The 21323-nt window shown below is 40.2% G+C and overlaps 1 protein-coding gene across 1 annotated transcript in view; it reads left to right on the forward strand.

The window, feature by feature from the left end:
- The window catches only part of LOC137411383 (uncharacterized), a 56330-nt gene that overhangs the window by 20354 nt on the left and 14653 nt on the right, over window positions 1–21323 (forward strand). The window contains exon 6 of the mRNA XM_068096732.2: window positions 4614–4694. Coding sequence (XP_067952833.2) covers window positions 4614–4694 — 81 coding nt within the window. The remainder of the gene's footprint in view (window positions 1–4613; window positions 4695–21323) is intronic.

Raw genomic sequence — 21323 nt, forward strand, 5'->3', positions numbered from 1 at the left:
TTTATTCTGAATAATTTAAGGTGAAATTTTTTGGGAATTTTAGGCATATTTTCACCTCAATTTAAGTATGGAGCTATAGGTCCATCACGGACAGTGTGGATGACGTTTATGTTTTCTAACGTACAGTCATTGTTCTGAGAAGACCTCTAGCGATCTTTGCGTCAATAACGTGTGTAGGACCCACGTGATCGTGCTGCACGAGCGATGGGCGTCACAGATGAGTGCACTCATCTGCATTTCATCAATGGATAATTGCTAATGTCATACCAATCATTATTTGATCTCACATACCTTAGAATATATGCCAATGTATACATATACACAAAGAATATATATTAGGGGGTGCTTACCTTAATTCGTTGTGTAGGGGTGCTTAACTTAATTCTTTGTGTATAGATGAAGAAGGTAGAAATTATAGTCTCTCAACACAATTGAGATGTTGATATCCTGGGTATAGAGGGGTTATGTATGCAGTATAGTCTTTTGCAAATTATTTATGGTAAGCATCTCCATGAACCAAGTAGTCCCAACCAACAGGAAAACACAAAGCATTGTGCCAGGCCCACGCGGGAGGCGAAGCATTCCTCCAGGACGTAAGCGTCGCGCTGGGCCGCATGGGAATACAGCATCGTGCCTGACCACACGGGACCCGAGCATCATGCTGGGCTGTGTGGGATCCGAACATATTGCCGGGCTGCGCGGGATGTGAAGCATCGCTCCCAGCTGCACGGGATGTGAAGCATCGCTCCCAGCTGCACGGGATGTGAAGCATCGCTCCCAGCCGCATGGGATGTGAAGCATCACTCCCAGCCGCACGGGATGTGAAGCATCGCTCCCAGCTGCATGGGATGTGAAGCATCGCTCTCCCAGCTGCACGGGATGTGAAGCATCGCTCCCAGCTGCATGGGATGTGAAGCATCGCTCCCAGCTACATGGGATGTGAAGCATCGCTCCCAGCCGCACGGGATGTGAAGCATCGCTCCCAGCTGCACGGGATGTGAAGCATCTTGCCAGGCCATGCTAGATGCGTAATATTCTGCTTGGTCTCGAGTGTGGGAAGACGACTTGCCATTTTCGACTGTACAGGTGGCAGGGTCCACGTAGTTTAACCACTGACCCTTGCCAAAACGAGGAGGTGGTCTCTGGTGGAGAAACAATGACAGACATGGCACAGTGCAACCGATTCGCCAACATCATATTTCGCTCCTGGCGGGAGTGGGTATTCCTAGAGACGTTGATGTGATAATGTCATATATCACGTGTCCCACCACGTCATCTCGAGAATACTTTTTTGCTGCGGGACTTGTGTTTACATGCGGCCTACATACACTCTGAACTCTGATAATGTACTGAGAATGTCAGTTCGATGTCTTTTTGCTGATTGTAGCAATACATCCAAATATGCATGTTTTCGCATGTGAGTATGCATGTTTTCCCACAAGATCCAGCTGTAAGGAAAATATGGATAGCCAAGTTAAAACTGACCAGAGGAAATTGGCACAGGCAAACTGCTTCAAGTGTCGTTTGCAGTGGCCGGCTTGAAGATAACTCAGACCCAGCCTGTATTCCTAGTTTGGGATGAGTAAATTGAAGCGATCGAAAGCCTACACGATCCCCACGAACATTAGCGATAATTGAAATCCAGTGGAAGATAAGAAAACGGACAGAACAGCTGTGGAAAAGGGGCCATTCAAAACTAGGTAATGCATTTTGGGGGGGGGGGGGGGTGATTGTGTATGTAAAAGCTTTTCCCGAATGTTACATGAGGGAATGGGTGTATGTCCAAGCATTACAGAGTGTTACGAGGAGAGGGGGGGATTGGTGTATGTCCAAGCATTACAAAGTGTTTTGTGGGGTGAATGTCCAAACGTTACGGAGTGTTACAGGGGATAAGGGTTGTATACCTAAGCATTACCGAGTGTTACAGGGTGATGGAGGTGTATGTCCAAGCGTTTCCTAATGTTATAGAGGTTGGGGGTGTTTCCAATGCCGTTATGTAACGCTAATTAATGAATCGATCAATGATAACTTTGTTCCAGGTATCCTTTAGTTATAGATGCAAGTATTTAATGATGCAACATGTTTTATTTCAATACATTAATTTCAAATACAATACATAAGCTCAATTCGATACATTAATGACAATAAAATGATAAATGATTTAAATGCGAATCGCTATATTTAAATTCCATCATTACTATTCCAACCCGAAGACACTTAATGTCATGACCGATGTCATTCCCAATTTCCACCTCAGGTTCATACATAGTATGGTACGACAGCACCTTCTACATCATAATTTTGACAATAGTTGTAATCCGAGGATTCTTGATCAGATAATTCTTCGTCAAATTCACTTTCTGATGAGTCTGAAGAGAGTTGTGCGGCCATTATTCTTTGCATGCTGAAACGATCGTTCCCTTGATTACATCACACAGATGACGTAATGACCATGGATGTTTTCTGGAATCTTTCGGGGCATACCAGCCAGCTTTCCTTTTTTTAACTGTAACACCTCAAAAAATTATGAGAATTAATAAACAACATTCAGTTATTGTTTATTACTTCAAAATCAATGTCGTCACATTAAACAAAATTACAATTTCTGATTCTGTGGACCTTTTACGTGTTGCGGTCATTGTTCTTTAATATTGATCTCTTGGGAGAAAGCATAATTCAAGAAAAACATTGATTTACTAATTTACTCCATGTAGTAATTTACTTGTGTCCTTGTAGTAATGTAACTTGTACCATTTCAGGTTATAATCTGTCCAATACAACGGTGCATCCCTTTAGGGTATAATTTAATAATTTAATTAAGTAATCTATAATAATAAGAAGGCAATGTCCGTCCGTCCGTCTGCCTGTCTCCTCCATTACTCCAAAACCATGAAACCTAGCGGCCCCAAACTTTGCATGCATACACCTGGACCTCCAACAGATTCCAATGATGAAAACTGGGTGTTTGGTGTGTTATAACATATTTTTGAAGATTATTAACGAGGTGCACGTAAGAAAAACCCCGAAAAAGCCTTACCAATATGGCGGCCCGCCATCTTGGTCAGCCCACTGCCACTCGCTGGGTTCTTAAGTCGCCATTTTGTTTCGGCCTACTCAAACGTGCCTTGCCTTGGAAACACGATTGATTATCATTACATAATTGAAGCATATCATCAAAATCTGGATTCCGATATGAGGATTGGATTCTGTAGACTAAATAAATGTCCAAATCTGGAGTGAAATCTGACAAAATTTACCATATCTAGCGATTTTATAACTAAGTGTATATATTAATTTATTTAAGCGAGGCTGTCATTCTCCTTCTGGGGTTAGTTTTTTTATTTAACTTAATAATAATTTTTAACTTAATTCATACTTCCAAGGGATAGGGTGTCACTCCACTGTACCTGCGATCTGTTTTTAAAATCTCTCGGCCATTTCAACCAGAAGCAATCAGCTTGCTATCACTTGCCAAGCCAGCCGTTCCTTATCACCCATTTCGTTGGAGTGCTTGCTGGGGTGCCTTAAGCCGCTTCGCGAGGGCTCTTAATTAATTAGTCACAAGGCCGAGGAAGTTTAGATGTGTTATTACACCCTTTTTGAATATGATTAACCACCACTTGGTGAATGCTATTCAGGCTGCTTTTGCAAGCCATGGTGTTACAGTAGACAGAGCTCCCTTTTTGTTTTTATTCAGGCTGCCTTTGCAAGCAATTGCGTTACAGTAGACAGAGCTCCCTTTTTGTTTTTATGTACCAATTTTTTTATTGACTAAAATTTTTGTGTGATATACTAGCTTTCCCCTCCCCTCACCCCTCCCCTTTCCCTCTCTCTCTCCTTCCCTTCCCCTTCCTCTCCCCTCCATCCTCCCCCCCCTCTCCCTCACCTTTCCTCCCCCCCCCCCCCTCTTCATATTTCCATCAGGAGGCAACTCATTGTTACCCGACAACGCCGGGTACTTTTGCTAGTTATAAATATAATTGATAGAATTTTAATGCATTTTGTGAGAAAGCAGAGGTAGATATGCAGCACAACGTTTTTCTGACAATGGCATAATCTTGTATCTTTGCACATTATTTTTTTCGCAAGTTAAAGTTGGAATCATTTCCAGTTACAACATGAGAGTATGATATAAGATTATAAGTTACAAGAAGAAGCGTCCAGTACCATATTATATACTAACAAATTTCTCTCCACCCCGACCCCACCCCTCTGCACCCTCCATTCACATACACACCCCAATCTTGTTTATCCTTTCTCTCTACCCATGAACTCATTTTGCATATTTTCCAACTCTTATCCTTCACTCTCTGAAAAATTGGTTTTATTGCTCCTCTTACTCTTTTATCATTTTTCGTTCCTTTGTACTGTTTTTCCTCATCTCCACAATCTTGCCTGTTGCACACGCTATTCAATATTACCTTTACTTTATTTATTTTTACACTAATCTGAAACCATCGGCTCTGTGATTGCAGTTGAAGGTAAGAAAATGTAATTTTTAAAATTCCTCTTCTTCTTTTTTTTTTCCTCATAAGCTTTCATTTTTCTTTCTCATATGACATCTTCTTGCCAATCTCACTTCCTTTTTTTTGGTTGTTGATATTCTTTCCTAGGATTTCCTGTATTCCATCAGCAGGTGATTGAAGAAGCTGTACCGCTAACTGATGAACTAGAGCAACCTGCACTTACAGATGGTAAGTTGTTTACCTTTTGTTTTTCAGTTCCAAAAACTCAATAAAATCAAGACGAGGTGGGGAGAGTTGTTAATCTGGTCATCTACCTGTCTGGACTTATTATCAGCGCATCATAGGACTGTGATCGCTGTTCAAGATCAGAAATGGCCTTAATTATGCAAATACTGAAACTTGTATTCGAGGCAAGAAAAAGTATTTGGGTTCTTCCAGTTTTGGGTCTGAGTTTGCTGAAACGTCAACTTTTACATCCTTTGTTGAAGCTCATCAAAGCTAAGATTTACACATCAGACACGTCCTGTCTTTTTCTTATCCTTGCATATGTTGTTTCTTGTCTTTTGAAACCATTCCCGTGTCTTATCCTTTCCTTTTTGACATGTATCATGGAATCTGAGTTTGTGTGTCTGGCCTGACTCCCAAGGCCTCGGCGGGAAAGCATTCCTCATTGACTCAGGTCTGACATGTGCCCACTTCTTTTTTTTCTTTTTTCTTTTTACATAAAAACAAAACTTTATTTAACAACAAAAAAAACACTCACCATTCTGCCTGTTATTTTCTTCCTTTGTTCATTCTTTTATCCAGACCAACTGGTAGGGACTCCTGCTCCCTTTATTATATGTTCTATGTGTCAGCTCTTACACGAGCCTCGACGAAGTACATAAAAATAAAAAATAAAGTCTGCGGCTTTCTTATCCATCCTCTCTATCTTGGTATACTGAATCCTGAGGGGAGGCAGCTTAAGTTACACAGCTTGCTTTTTCAGCATGGAAAGCTAAACCGACTGGGGTAACTTTCACTCATCCCGTAATGCCTAGGTCACACATAGGCGGATTTGTCGGCGACTACTGGCGACTGAAAAAATCGCCACCATCCGCCGACAATCGTAATGAAACCGTAATGGACGGTCGCCTGTAGTCGTGGTTATCCTCCCCAGGTCGCCTGCAGTCGGCAAGAGTCGCAAAGGGGCCAAAAAGTTTTTAAAATGTTTAAAAACGGCGCGCTCAGTCGCAATGGAAAAAAATCCGCCATGCTGTCGTGATGGAACCGCCATGCTGTCGTCGGTATCCGTAATAAGAGCGTAAAGCGGCCGCAACCCAGTCACTCATAGTCTTCCGCAATCGCCCCCACCAGCTAGCACGGCAGAGATGCGAATGCCATACGGCCTTCTTGCGGCATCTTCCCGACTACGGGCCGACACTGTTGCGGCTGCATATCGACTACAGAAGAACTGTCACGTCTCCCCTGCGGCTATGGGAGACTGACGACGACAGCAGTAGGACTAGTGGCGGCCGAGTTACGAGTCAATGTGGCCGCCTGCAGTCGCCATACTGCCGCCTGACCATATTTTATGGTCACATTACCACCCGACATCGCCAGTAGTCGCCGAAAAATCTTGATCGCCGGCAGTCGCCGGTAGTCGCCAAAATATCCGCCTATGTGTGACCTAGGCATAAGGTTTGCAACAAGTGTGTGTCCATCCAGAAGCAAGCCAGAAACGCCTAATCTCACAAACCTCATGGCTGCACTCTCCATCCAGTGTCTCCTTCCTTCAAGTTATACTGGCACCTTGACAAATATGTTCCTGGTGTATGCTCCCTCTCCATCCAGTCTCTTACCTCAAATGTCTTTACTGCAGACTCTGCCTGAGATAAGGCAGAATGTCTAAACCCTGTGTTTGCCTACAATTCTGGTGTATCTAACCCATCCTGTTCTCTCAACATCTTACCCCAGTGTGCCCACTGTCTGCTGGATTCTGTGTTCTCTGTGCTGAACCCTAACCCGAGAAGATAAAGTTTTGTCCGGCCTTGACCCTGCTTCAGCGTTGATCCCAGAGTGCACAAGTGTCCATCTTTTCAAATCCTGATCTGTTGCTTCCCCTTTATCTGCCCTATTCAGACATTAAATGGGACGGCATGACAACAGTCAGCCCTCACCTCTGTCATTATGGAGAATAGAACCATCCGTCATATCGAAAGATGGCTGTGTCATATATAAAGAAGAAGAATAAACCTGATGATACCAACTAATGGATAGCAGAAAAAAATTCTTCTTTTTTTTTTCTTTTTTTAATGTGACCGTTGCCCTAATCCTAACATTTCCGGCCCAGTCAGTATCGGTCGGTAATTTGTAGGGGTTCATTGCTTCAACCGACATTGCTGAATCCACAAAGTATAAGAGGTTTGTAAAATGGATCATATCCTTTGACTATCAATAATTTTGTCCTCATAAGTATTTAGGAGCCTTAAAGAGGAAGACTTCAAAATTTCCTGAAAAAGGATTCGCTGATTCTACTTTGGCCTGTCTTTTGTCAATACGGGACTTTAAAAATGACATAAACCACCCTGATTGCTCGGCGAGCATGCGCAGAAATCTGGGACATCTTTCATGCCTCCCAGATAAGGATTTTAGAATGAAACTGTAAAAAAAAAAAAACTTTTAAAGAAGCCGCAAGTACTTGTAAGCAGACCTGCGAGAAAAGCGTTTACCTCTGCACAACGAAAGAGTTGGAGAACTTCCTAATCAACTCGTCCAAAGAGTTGATATGTAAACAGTCGGTATTGCAAAAACTCGTGACGATGTGGGCCCATGAAAGGCCGAAGATGGGTGCGTTCTAACCAAACCTTTGTGCTTGTTAACACCGATGAGAAGGTCATATCTGGGGCTTGTCAATGTACCGGGTAAGTTTAAAATGCCAATATTTACTATTAATCATGATCTGCGAGAAATAGCAGAAACTTCACAATACGGGTAGAGTCCTTTGCATAAAATGTATAATCGGAAGAAATTAAAACATTTATGGACTATCTTTATTCAGACAAGCTTTCGACCAACTAGGCCTTCCTCTTGATCTTTCCTCACTCTTGTTGACTTTCCTCACTCTGGATATATCTCGTGCTTTTGATAGTCTGGCATCCCACCATCCCACAAGGCCAACTCCACACATGGCTTACTGACCTCCTCTTCTCTCATAGCGAATGTGTGGCTCTCTACAGAATCTTTTCATCTCCTCTCCCTGTCAAGCCTGGTTTATCCGTAAGTCAGTGTTTTGGGTCCGGTCCTTTTCCTGATCTTCATCAATGATCTCTCTGACTCTCTGGAAAATCCTCTTTATCTATTTGCTGATGACTCCACCCTCTGCTGTGACATCCATCATCCTACAGACAAGTGGGCTGCAGCTTCTTCCTTCTCTTCAGACCTTGAAAAAAATCCCAAACAAGTCAAAACTTAAAATATAAATGCTTTTCAAAACGGACAAATCTCTCACTCTCTCTGTCTCCCCGAAAGGACCATCTGGAAACCCCCGCATCTACATTTCTAAACAATCCTCTTGAGGAAGTTCAGTCATTCAAACTCCTGGGTCTCACTATCAGCCATGATCCCTCATGGGCAAACCACTTTTCAAAGTTGGCCTCCAAATCCAGATGCCAACTGGGCACCCTCCGTTGTACAAAGTCCTTCCTTGGTACACCTGAACTCCTATCCACCTACAAGGGCTTCTTCCACAGCTGATGGAGTACTGATCTCCCCTCTGGGCTGGCTCCTCTGCCTTGCATCTTGTTCAGCTTGACGCCGTAGAAACTAAGGCCTTCAAGATTATTGGAATCTCCCGCGATGAAGCTGAGTCTATGGGCCTATCACTTCACCATCACAGACAGGTCGAAGGTATCTGTCTTCTGTCACCACCTTTCTGTTCTTGCACGCTTTGCTCTTTCCATGCTTTGTCACCCCAGGTTTCTGCAGGATACACACGGTCCACTATCAACCCCCTTCTCGTTGAAACTTCATAAATCCAGGATCATGGCTCACCGCACCTTTCCTATGCCATATCCAGGCACTGCATAACGTCATTGCCGGGCACCGAAGGGGGCTCGGCAATGACGCACGCTAAAAGGGAGTACTCAGTTTTCACTCTGGTGTTTTCTTTCTTGGTACTTGCAAAATCGAAGATTTTTCAAGTATATTGGTCGGTTACGTTTGTGGTTCTGTCTGTTTGTCTGTTTGTTTGTCACCGGCCTACAGGTCACAATTTTCAACCGATCTTCACAAAACTTCACCAAATGGTAGAGTTGGTCAAAAGCAAGAAGCCTATTGTTTTTGGGGTCAAAAGGTCAAGATAGGCCAAAGGTCACCAACTTTACTAAATTTCTAAAATCACCAATTTTCATTTGATTAACTTGAAATTCTAAGAGGACTTGCACATCTGGTCACTCAATTCAACCACCAACTATTTTTGAGGTCAACATAGGCCAAAAGGTCAACATAGGCCAAATTTCTAAAGTCCTCAATTTTCATCCAATTGACTTGAAATTTGAAGAGGACTTGCATATATGATCACTGAATTCAACCACCAACTATTTTTGAGGTCAACATAGGCCAAAAGGTCAACATAGGCCAAATTTCTAAAGTCCTCAATTTTCATCCAATTGACTTGAAACTTGAAGAGGACTTGCATATCTGGTCACTGAATTCAACCACCAAGTATTTTTGAGGTCAACATAGGCCAAAAGGTCAACACAGGCCAAGATTTAAAAATCCTCAATTTTCATCTGATTGACTTGAAAATTGAACAGCATTTGCACATTGAGTCACTAAATAGGGAAACTAACTATTTTTGAGGTCAAAAGGTCAAAGGTCAACTCAAGGTCAACCTTCCAAAATCATCCATTTTCATCTGAAAAATCGTCACTTTTCTTCCTATTGACCCGAGCTTTGATCAAGATTGTCAATTTTAATCTTGATGAAATGGACAATTTGCTGTATCAATGGAATTTTTTTCTTTGGGGGGAGGGCGGATTTGGCAAGTATCGTGCTCCGCATGACGCACCGAAGGGGGCTCGGCAGTGACGCACACTGAAAGGGAGTACTCAGTTTTCACTCTGTTTGTTGTACACCGCTCCTTTCCTATGCCATCTCCAGGCATTGCAAATCGTCATTGCTGGGCACCGAAGGGGGCTCGGCAGTGACGCACGCTGAAAGAGAGTACTCAGTTTTCACTCTGGTTGTTGTACACCGCTCCTTTCCTATGCCATCTCCAGGCATTGCAAATCGTCATTGCCGGGCACCAAAGGGGGCTCGGCAGTGACGCACGCTGAAAGAGAGTACTCAGTTTTCACTCTGGTTTCTTGTTTGTTGTACACCGCTCCTTTCCTATGCCATCTCCAGGCATTGCAAATCGTCATTGCCGGGCACCGAAGGGGGCTTGGCAGTGACGCACGCTGAAAGAGAGTACTCAGTTTTCACTCTGGTTGTTTGTTGTACACCGCTCCTTTCCTATGCCATCTCCAGGCATTGCAAATCGTCATTGCCGGGCACCAAAGGGGGCTCGGCAGTGACGCACGCTGAAAGAGAGTACTCAGTTTTCACTCTGGTTTCTTGTTTTCTTTCTTGGTTGTCCGGACGATATCTCAGCCATCCTTTGAGCTAGGAAGCTGAAATTTCGGCACAGTAGTGAGCAAGTCCTTTGTCAAATACGGTATTTTTTGTTTTTTGAATAATCAATTAATTGAGGAGTTATTTAATTATTAGCGTTTAATTAAGTACTTATTTAATTAATTAAATTTCATTTATCTTCTGACCATTATTAACTCAGGCACCTTTTGAGTTAGGAAGCTGATATTTGGACATGCCAATGACCAGGTGATTTGGCTGCAAAGGATATTTTTGATTTATTAATTAATCAATTAATCGATTAATTATTTAATTATTCGATTAATGACAAAAAAAAATTTTTTTTTAAAGTTACAGATTCTGATGAAATAGTGGTAGTTTATGTGTTCTCTGACCAAATTGATTAATAATTTAATTTTTTTATGATTATTATTTATTTATTTTCATTATTAATCATTTATTTATTTTCTTTCTCATTTGGCCAATATCTCAGGCACCTTTTGAGCTGGGAAGCTAATATTTGGACATGAGTGACCAAGTGATGTGGCTATCAAGGATATTTTTGATTTATTGATTAATCATTTCATCTATTAAGTATTTATTGATTAATCGATTAATTATTTATTGAGTAATCAATTAATTATTTAATTTTTTATAAATGACTTATTTAATTAAATTTCTAAAAGATACATCTTCGGATGAAGCACTACTGGTTTAGTTATGCGATTAGCCAATTGATTATGAAAATATTTTGTGATAATCTTTTATTGATTTTAATTATACAATTAATCAATCAATTAGTGTACACCTCTCCCTCCCAATGCAGCCTCAATGAGCTGCACTGCGGTATTGCCGGGCGCCGGAGGCGCCCCGGCAATGCCGCGCTGCAGCATATTTAATTATTTGGCATGGGGCGGTGTACTTTGAATGTATGTGTACTTGTTGTACACCGCACCTTTCCTATGCCATCTCCAGGCATTGCAAATCGTCATTGCTGGGCACCAAAGGGGGCTCGGCAGTGACGCACGCTGAAAGGGAGTACTCAGTTTTCACTCTGGTTTCTTGCTTTCTTGCTTTCTTGCTTTCTTGCTTTCTTGGTTGTCCGGGCGATATCTCAGCCATCCTTTGAGCTAGGAAGCTGAAATTTCGGCACAATAGTGAGCAAGTGCTTTCTCAAAAACGGTATTTTTGGTTTTTTGATTAATCAATTAATTGAGGAGTTATTTAATTATTAGCGATTAATGAAGTACTTATTTAATTAATCAAATTTCCCTTCTCTTCTGACCATTAACTCAGGCACCTTTTGAGTTAGGAAGCTGATATTTGGACATGCCAATGACCAGGTGATTTGGCTGCAAAGGATATTTTTGATTTATTAATTAATCAATTAATCGATTAATTATTTAATTATTCGATTAATGACAAAAAAATTTTTTTTTTTTAAGTTACAGATTCTGATGGAATAGTGGTAGTTTATGTGTTCTCTGACCAAATTGATTAATAATTTAATTTTTTTATGATTATTATTTATTTATTTTCATTATTAATCATTTATTTATTTTCTTTCTCATTTGGCCAATATCTCAGGCACCTTTTGAGCTGGGAAGCTAATATTTGGACATGAGTGACCAAGTGATGTAGCTATCAAGGATATTTTTGATTTATTGATTAATCATTTCATCTATTAATTATTTATTGATTAATCAATTAATTATTTAATTTTTTATAAATGACTTATTTAATTAGATTTCTAAAAGATACATCTTCGGATGAAGCACTAGTGGTTTAGTTATGCGATTAGCCAATTGATTATGAAAATATTTTGTGATAATCTTTTATTGATTTTAATTATACAATTAATCAATCAATTAGTGTACACCTCTCCCTCCCAATGCAGCCTCAATGAGCTGCACTGCGGTATTGCCGGGCGCCAGAGGCGCCCCGACAATGCCGCGCTGCAGCATATTTAAATATTTGGCATGGGGCGGTGTACTTTGAATGTATGTGTACTTGTTTGTTTTCTTGGTTGTTTGTTTGTTTGTCCGGGCGATATCTCAGCCATCCTTTGAGCTAGGAAGCTGAAATTTCGGCACAATAGTGAGCAAGTCCTTTGTCAAAAACGGTATTTTTTTTTTTGATTAATCAATAAATTGAGGAGTTATTTAATTATTAGCGATTAATTAAGTACTTATTTAATTAATCAAATTTCCTTTCTCTTCTGACCATTAACTCAGGCACCTTTTGAGTTAGGAAGCTGATATTTGGACATGCCAATGACCAGGTGATTTGGCTGCAAAGGATATTTTTGATTTATTAATTAATCAATTAATCGATTAATTATTTCATTATTCGATTAATGACAAAAAAAAATTTTTTTTTTAAGTTACAGATTCTGATGAAATAGTGGTAGTTTATGTGTTCTCTGACCAAATTGATTAATAATTTAATTTTTTTATGATTATTATTTATTTATTTTCATTATTAATCATTTATTTATTTTCTTTCTCATTTGGCCAATATCTCAGGCACCTTTTGAGCTGGGAAGCTAATATTTGGACATGAGTGACCAAGTGATGTGGCTATCAAGGATATTTTTGATTTATTGATTAATCGTTTCATCTATTAATTATTTATTGATTAATCGATTAATTATTTATTGAGTAATCAATTAATTATTTAATTTTTTATAAATGACTTATTTAATTAAATTTCTAAAAGATACATCTTCGGATGAAGCACTAGTGGTTGAGTTATGCGATTAGCCAATTGATTATGTAAATATTTTGTGATAATCTTTTATTGATTTTAATTATACAATTAATCAATCAATTAGTGTACACCTCTCCCTCCCAATGCAGCCTCAATGAGCTGCACTGCGGCATTGCCGGGCGCCGGAGGCGCCCCGGGAATGCCGCGCTGCAGCATATTTAATTATTTGGCATGGGGCGGTGTACTTTGAATGTATATGTACTTGTTTTCTTTCTTGTTTGTTTGTTTTCTTTCTTGTTTGTTTGTCCGGACGATATCTCAGCCATCCTTTGAGCTAGGAAGCTGAAATTTCGGCACAATAGTGAGCAGGTCCTTTGTCAAAAACGGTATTTTTTTTTTGATTAATCAATAAATTGAGGAGTTATTTAATTATTAGCGATTAATTAAGTACTTATTTAATTAATGAAATTTCCTTTCTCTTCTGACCATTAACTCAGGCACCTTTTGAGTTAGGAAGATGATATTTGGACATGCCAATGACCAGGTGATTTGGCTGCAAAGGATATTTTTGATTTATTAATTAATCAAGTAATCGATTAATTATTTAATTATTCGATTAATGACAAAAAAAAAATTTTTTTTATAAGTTACAGATTCTGATGAAATAGTGGTAGTTTATGTGTTCTCTGACCAAATTGATTAATAATTTAATTTTTTTATGATTATTATTTATTTATTTTCATTATTAATCATTTATTTATTTTCTTTCTCATTTGGCCAATATCTCAGGCACCTTTTGAGCTGGGAAGCTAATATTTGGACATGAGTGACCAAGTGATGTGGCTATCAAGGATATTTTTGATTTATTGATTAATCATTTCATCTATTAATTATTTATTGATTAATCGATTAATTATTTATTGAGTAATCAATTAATTATTTAATTTTTTATAAATGACTTATTTAATTAAATTTCTAAAAGATACATCTTCGGATGAAGCACTAGTGGTTTAGTTATGCGATTAGCCAATTGATTATGAAAATATTTTGTGATAATCTTTTATTGATTTTAATTATACAATTAATCAATCAATTAGTGTACACCTCTCCCTCCCAATGCAGCCGCAATGAGCTGCACTGCGGTATTGCCGGACGCCAGAGGCGCCCCGGCAATGCCGCGCTGCAGCGTATTTAATTATTTGGCATGGGGCGGTGTACTTTGAATGTATTTGTACTTGTTTGTTTTCTTGGTTGTTTGTTTGTTTGTCCGGGCAATATCTCAGCCATCCTTTGAGCTAGGAAGCTGAAATTTCGGCACAATAGTGAGCAAGTCCTTTCTCAAAAACGGTGTTTTTTGTTTTTTGATTAATCAATTAATTGATGAGTTATTTAATTATTAGCGATTAATTAAGTACTTATTTAATTAATTAAATTTCATTTCTCTTCTGACCATTAACTCAGGCACCTTTTGAGTTAGGAAGCTGATATTTGGACATGCCAATGACCAGGTGATTTGGCTGCAAAGGCTATTTTTGATTTATTAATTAATCAATTAATCAATTAATCGATTAATTATTTAATTATTTGATTAATGACAAAAAAAATTTTTGTTTTTTAGTTACAGATTCTGATGAAATGGTGGTGGTTTATGTGTTCTCTGACCGAATTGATTAATAATTTAATTTTTTTATGATTATTATTTATTTACTTTCATTATTAATCATTTATTTATCTTCTTTCTCATTTGGCCAATATCTCAGGCACCTTTTGAGCTCAGAAGCTAATATTTGGACATGAGTGACCAAGTGATGTGGCTATCAAGGATATTTTTGATTTATTGATTAATCAATAATATTAATTAATGTATCGATTAATTATTTAATTATTCGATGAATTACGAAAAAAAAAATTTTTCCCCAGTTACAGATTCTGATGAAATGGTGGTGGTTTATGTGTTCTGTGACCGAATTGATTGATAATTTAATTTTTTAATGCTTATTATTTATTTATTTTCATTATTAATCATTTATTTATTTTCTTTCTCATTTGGCCAATATCTCAGGCACCTTTTGAGCTGGGAAGCTAATATTTGGACATGACAGTGACCAAGTGATGTGGCTATCAAGGATATTTTTGATTTTTTTTTTTTTTTTTTTTTTGTTTTTTTTTGTATACTGAATCGAGGCTCGTGAAAGAGCTAACATTTACTTCACAAACAAATCAACCAGACAAACAAATCAACCAGACAAACAAAATATATAAAAAGCGGGAGTGGAAAACAAGATGGAGAGAGAAGGTGAAGCACACAAACACAACATTTGAGAGCAGGGAGATGTGTGGAAGGGAGAGGGCTTGGGGGGAGGAGGCATGGGAAGGGGGGGGGGGGGTGGAGGGAGAAGTATAAAACACAAGGACACCAATGACTTCCAGGACAGAAGTTGGTATTTCAAAAAAGTGGAATTGGGGTGAAATTAGCGGGGGTAGAAAAGATCAAGGTTTTGGATGGGGGAAGATAAGAGATGGTGGTGAACAGCTGTTTTAAAGACCTGGAGGGTGGAGTGGGATTGAAGAGAGTGAGGGAGTTTGTTCCAGAGGCGGGAGAAAAGAGGAATGAAGGAGTGAAGGTGAGCAGAGAGTCTTGATTTTGGCAGTTTGACCATAAGAGGGTTGCAGGCAGATATTGTGCGACCTGTAGGAATATTTGCGGGACAGAGCCCAGAGAGAGCTGGGGGGGCAAGGCCAGAGAGGAGTCGGTAGAAGATGGAAAGACCACCAACCTGCCTGCGGTGAGTGAGTGAGAGGCCCTTGGAGTTAGCTTCATCGCGGGAGATTCCAATGATTCTGAATGCTTTGGTTTCAACAGCGTGAAGACGAGCTAGGTGTGAGGCAGGAGCACCAGCCCAGAGGGGAGAGCAGTATTCCATTGAGCTGCGGATGAAAGCCTTGTATGTGGTGAGGAGCTCAGGTGTGCCAAGGAAGGACTTCGCACGACGGAGGATACCCAGTCGGCGACTGGCTCTGGAGGCCAGATTTGAAATGTGGTTTTCCCAGGAAAGATCATGGCAGATAGTGAGACCCAAAAGCTTGAGTGACAGAACTTCTTGGAGAGGATTATTCAGAAAGTGGATGGGAGGGTTGTCCAGTCGGTCTTTTCGGAGAGACATCGTAAGAGTGTGAGATTTGTCAGGATTGAAAGACATGTTCCACTTGTTTGCCCAGTCTGTGATTTTGTCCAGGTCTGCAGAGAGTGAGGAGGCAGCAGACTGCCGATCTGAGGGATGAAGAATGGAGCGACAGAGAGTAGAGTCATCAGCAAAGAGATACAGAGGATTTTCAAGAGAGTCAGAGAGATCATTGATGAAGACCAGAAAAAGGACAGGGCCTAGAACACTGCCTTGTGGAACTCCAGCCTGAACAGGAAGAGGAGATGAGAGAAACCCATTCAGGGCCACACGTTGACTACGACTAGAGAGGAAGTCCGCCAGCCATGCGTGGAGATTTCCATGGATACCAAAAGAGGAGAGTTTGGTGAGCAGAGCGGGGTGCCAGACCGTATCGAAGGCACGTGATATGTCAAGGGAGACTGCTCTAATTTCCTGTTTGGCATTGAGGACCTCCATCCATTGTTGAGAAAGCAGAAGCAGCATGTCCAGAGTAGAGTGTCCAGGTCTGAAACCAAATTGATGATCAGAGATCAAGCCATTGGAGAAGAGGAAAGATTTCATATCTGAAGCAATGATGGATTCCATGACTTTGCTGATAATTGGGAGAAGGCTGATTGGTCTGTAGTTGCTGGGATCTGTTTTTGCACCTTTTTTGTGCAAAGCGGTGATGTTGGCAGATTTCCAAGCAGATGGAAGATGACCTTGAGCAAAAGAGAGGGTGAAGAGAACAGAGAGAGGGAGTGAAAGAGCGGAAGAACTGGATTTTAGGACCCGTGGGCTGATGCCGTCAGGTCCAGTTGCAGAATCCGAGTCGAGGGTTGACAGAAACTTTTCCACCTTGTCAGGAGGAAAGGACACAGAGTCCAGGAGCAGCTGGGTACGACTGGGTACGGTGGGTACAGAGAGGGATGGGTTTGGGACACAAGATTTAGAGGCAAACACAGAGTTGAGGCATTCAGCTTTTTCACGTGTGGAGTCAGCCGTGTGGCCATTTGAGGTGAGGGAGGGGATGGAGGGGGAACAAACACCAGAAACAGATTTGACCAGACGCCACCAGGATTTGGAAGAGGGAGACAGATAAGAGAGTTCGGTCCTGAGAACGGAGAGATATTGTTTCCTGGCTCTCCTGAGGGTGGACACACACTTGTTTCGGGCTTTGTGAAAGGAAAGGAGATTTCCTTCCGTTGGATTTGCTTTCCAGGAGACGAAAGCAAGTTGTTTCTGGGCAATAGCCTCACCACAAGATTCCGTGTACCATGGACGGGAGGAAGGGTATGACAACAGAAGATGAGATGGGATAAATCTGTGCATGAGAGAGAGCAGTTTGCTTTGGAAGAATTCCCAGGAAGAATTTATGTCAGAGGCAGTAGAGATGGGAGACCAGTCCAGATGATTGATGGCTGCTTGAAGACCGTGCTAGTTGGCCTGAGTGAAATGCCAAACTCGTCGACGCTGAGGAGGCTCTCTGAGAATGGTCAGAGAGATGTCCACTTTAACAAGCACATGATCAGAAGAGCCGATTGGAGCAGAAGAAGAGCAGCAGACATTTTCAGGGAAGTTAGTCATAACCAAGTCCAGAAGAGAAGATGCTCCGTTGACTGAAATCCAGGTCGGGAAATTGACAGTTTGTGTCAGTCCCAGTGAGTCACAGAAGTCCTTTGCTGAAGAGCCATGGCTGGTGAGAGGTACCCACACCCAGCCAACTGGCATGGTGACAGTTGAAATCACCACATATGAGGAAGAGAGAGTTGGGATGGGTAGATAGAAGTTGGTCCATATTCTCAGACAGCGAGATGTAGATGGAGTCATCACTGTTTGGTGGACGGTACAACACACATATGAACAAAAGGTGGGAGCGAAGGGGAAGCCATAGCCAAAGGTATTCCTGGGGGTGAGGTGGAGGGAGGGCAGTGCAGGGCGAGTGAGGAAGAGAGTTTTTTTATAAAGATAGCAACCCCACCTCCAGGACGAGGCTCAGGTCTATCATACCGGAGTAGGGAGTAACCTGGGAGAGATACCAAGGAATCAGAGACATCATGAAGGAGGAAAGTTTCTGTTAAGCAGATCACGTCTGGTTTGTCAGAAGCAACCTGTATGGAGAGATCAGACATGTTTGAGCGAAGGCCCCGGATGTTTGAGGTCCATACTGTTAAGGAAGAGGAAGGGGGAGCATCGGATACAGAACAGGGGGGGGGAGCGGTCGGGTAAGATGTGGAAGAGGAGGAAGAGGTAGGGAGAGCTGTTGAAGGTGTGTCAGAGATTACAGAATAGCTCGGAGAAAGGGAAGGATGGGGCAGACAAAAGGTTTGATGGTGATTGGGAGAGGCGCAGTGAGGTGTTATTTGACGAGGGGGAAGAGCGAGGCAGAAGGTTGAGGGAGATGAAGGTGAAAGTTGGAAGGGGAAAGAAGTGGGGAGGACGCTTTGAGGGGGAGGGGTGAGAGGGGAGTCTAGGAGGGGAGGAGCGAGGGAGAGTCTCAGAGTGGAGGGGTGTGGGGGGAGATTTGAAAGGAATGGGTGATTGGGAAGATTTGGAGGGGAGGGGCAAGGGGGAAGATTTGAAAGAGATGGGTGATGGGGATGATTTGGAGGGGATGGGCAAGGGGGTAGATTTAGAGGGGAGGGGTGATGGGAAATGGGATTTTGGGGTGATGGGATTTTGAAAAATGTACGATTAATGGGAAACGAACATTTATTGCAAAATGAGTTTCTTGAGACATTCGAGTCAAAAATACGTTTGAGGACGCTGGAGGGAGGATGGAGTGCTGGAGAGTTTAGGGAATGAATGAAAGATGCACTATAAGAGATGGAATTTTTTTTTGGAATGAATGGATTTGGTGAGCAAGTCGAAAGCATCCTTTTATAGAAGAAGAAGAAAAAGGTGTTATAGAATATGACAGAATGCAGGTCTTCAGGGTTCAGATGAAACATTTTTTAACAACGTGATCACAAACAGCGTGGTCGAAGAATGAACGAACGAACAACTAAGAACGAATAAACGAATAAAAACGGAAGGAAATGTTTTTGGGTTGTTTTTTTTTTTTTTTGAGATTTTAAAACAAGAAAGTATGGGATGAAAAGACCGTGAAAACAGAGACCGGAAAAAAATTTCAGCGTGATCGGAGAACCGCTGAGACAAAAACAAAGCCTAAAGCCAAGGTTGGGCACAGTAGCCTAGTACTACACTTAGGCCTCAGAATACACGATGAGAAAGACCGACGATTCTGTACACAGGTACAAAAAACCAACGCCAAGAATACTATTAAAGACACCCCAATAGGTACATACAAGACCAGTTTCGACAAAAACACAATTGTGAAAAGTTACTTAACTTCGAAAGCGAGCGTGCATGGACAGCTTTGAAGAGACGAGACCTCCAATCTTGCGCATGCATGATTAATTGATTAATCATTTAATCGATTCATTATTTATTGATTAATCGATGAATTACTTATTGATTAATCAATTAATTATTTAATTTTTTATTAATGACTTATTTGATTAAATTTCTAAAAGTTACATCTTCGGATGAAGCACGAGTGGTTTTGTTATGGGATTAGCCAATTGATTAAGAAAATATTTTGTGATAATCTTTTATTGATTTTAATTATACAATTAATCAATCAATTAGTGTACACCTCTCCCTCCCAATGCAGCCTCTATGAGCTGCACTGCGGTATTGCCGGGCGCCGGAGGCGCCCCGGCAATACCGCGCTGTAGGATATTTAATTATTTGGCATCGGGGCGGTGTACTTTGAATGTATGTGTACTTGTTTGTTTTCTTGTTTTCTTGGTTGTCCGGGCGATATCTCAGCCATCCTTTGAGCGAGGAAGCTGAAATTTCGGCACAATAGTGAGCAAGTCCTTTCTCAAAAACGGTATTTTTTTTTTTTGATTAATAAATTAATTGATGAGTTATTTAATTATTAGCGATTAATTAAGTACTTATTTAATTAATCGAATTTCCTTTCTCTTCTGACCATCAACTCAGGCACCTTTTGAGTTAGGAAGCTGATATTTGGACCTGCCAATGACCAGGTGATTTGGCTGCAAAGGCTATTTTTGATTTATTAATTAATCAATTAATCAATTAATCGATTAATTATTTAATTATTTGATTAATGACAAAAAAAAAATTCAGATTCTGATGAAATAGTGGTAGTTTATGTGTTCTCTGACCGAATTGATTAATAATTTAATTTTTTATGATTATTATTTATTTATTTTCATTATTTATCATTTATTTATTTTCTTTCTCATTTGGCCAATATCTCAGGCACCTTTTGAGCTCAGAAGCTAATATTTGGACATGAGTGACCAAGTGATGTGGCTATCAAGGATATTGTACACCGCTCCTTTCCTATGCCATCTCCAGGCATTGCAAATCGTCATTGCCGGGCACCAAAGGGGGCTCGGCAGTGACGCACGCTGAAAGAGAGTACTCAGTTTTCACTCTGGTTTCTTTCTTTCTTGTTTGTTTTCTTTCTTGTTTTCTTTCTTGTTTGTTTTCTTTCTTGTTTGTCCGGGCGATATCTCAGCCATCCTTTGAGCTAGGAAGCTGAAATTTCGGCACAATAGTGAGCAAGTCTTTTGTCAAAAACGGTATTTTTTTTTTTTGATTAATCAATAAATTGAGGAGTTATTTAATTATTAGCGATTAATTAAGTACTTATTTAATTAATCAAATTTCCTTTCTCTTCTGACCATTAACTCAGGCACCTTTTGAGTTAGGAAGCTGACATTTGGACATGCCAATGACCAGGTGATTTGGCTGCAAAGGATATTTTTGATTTATTAATTAATCAATTAATCGATGAATTATTTAATTATTCGATTTATGACAAAAAATTTTTTTTTTTTTAAGTTACAGATTCTGATGAAATAGTGGTAGTTTATGTGTTCTCTGACCAAATTGATTAATAATTTAATTTTTTTATGATTATTATTTATTTATTTTCATTATTAATCATTTATTTATTTTCTTTCTCATTTGGCCAATATCTCAGGCACCTTTTGAGCTGGGAAGCTAATATTTGGACATGAGTGACCAAGTGATGTGGCTATCAAGGATATTTTTGATTTATTGATTTATCATTTAATCGATTAATTATTTATTGATTAATCAATTAATTATTTATTGAGTAATCAATTAATTATTTAATTTTTTATTAATGACTATTTAATTAAATTTCTGAAAGATACATCTTCGGATGAAGCACTAGTGGTTTAGTTATGCTATTAGCCAATTGATTATGAAAATATTTCGTGATAATCTTTTATTGATTTTAATTATACAATTAATCAATCAATTAGTGTACACCTCTCCCTCCCAATGCAGCCTCAATGAGCTGCACTCCGGCGCCCCGGCAATG

Source organism: Myxine glutinosa, chromosome 6, assembly GCF_964187855.1.
Source record: "Myxine glutinosa chromosome 6, kmMyxGlut1.1, whole genome shotgun sequence".
NCBI classification, from domain to species: Eukaryota; Metazoa; Chordata; class Myxini; order Myxiniformes; family Myxinidae; genus Myxine; species Myxine glutinosa.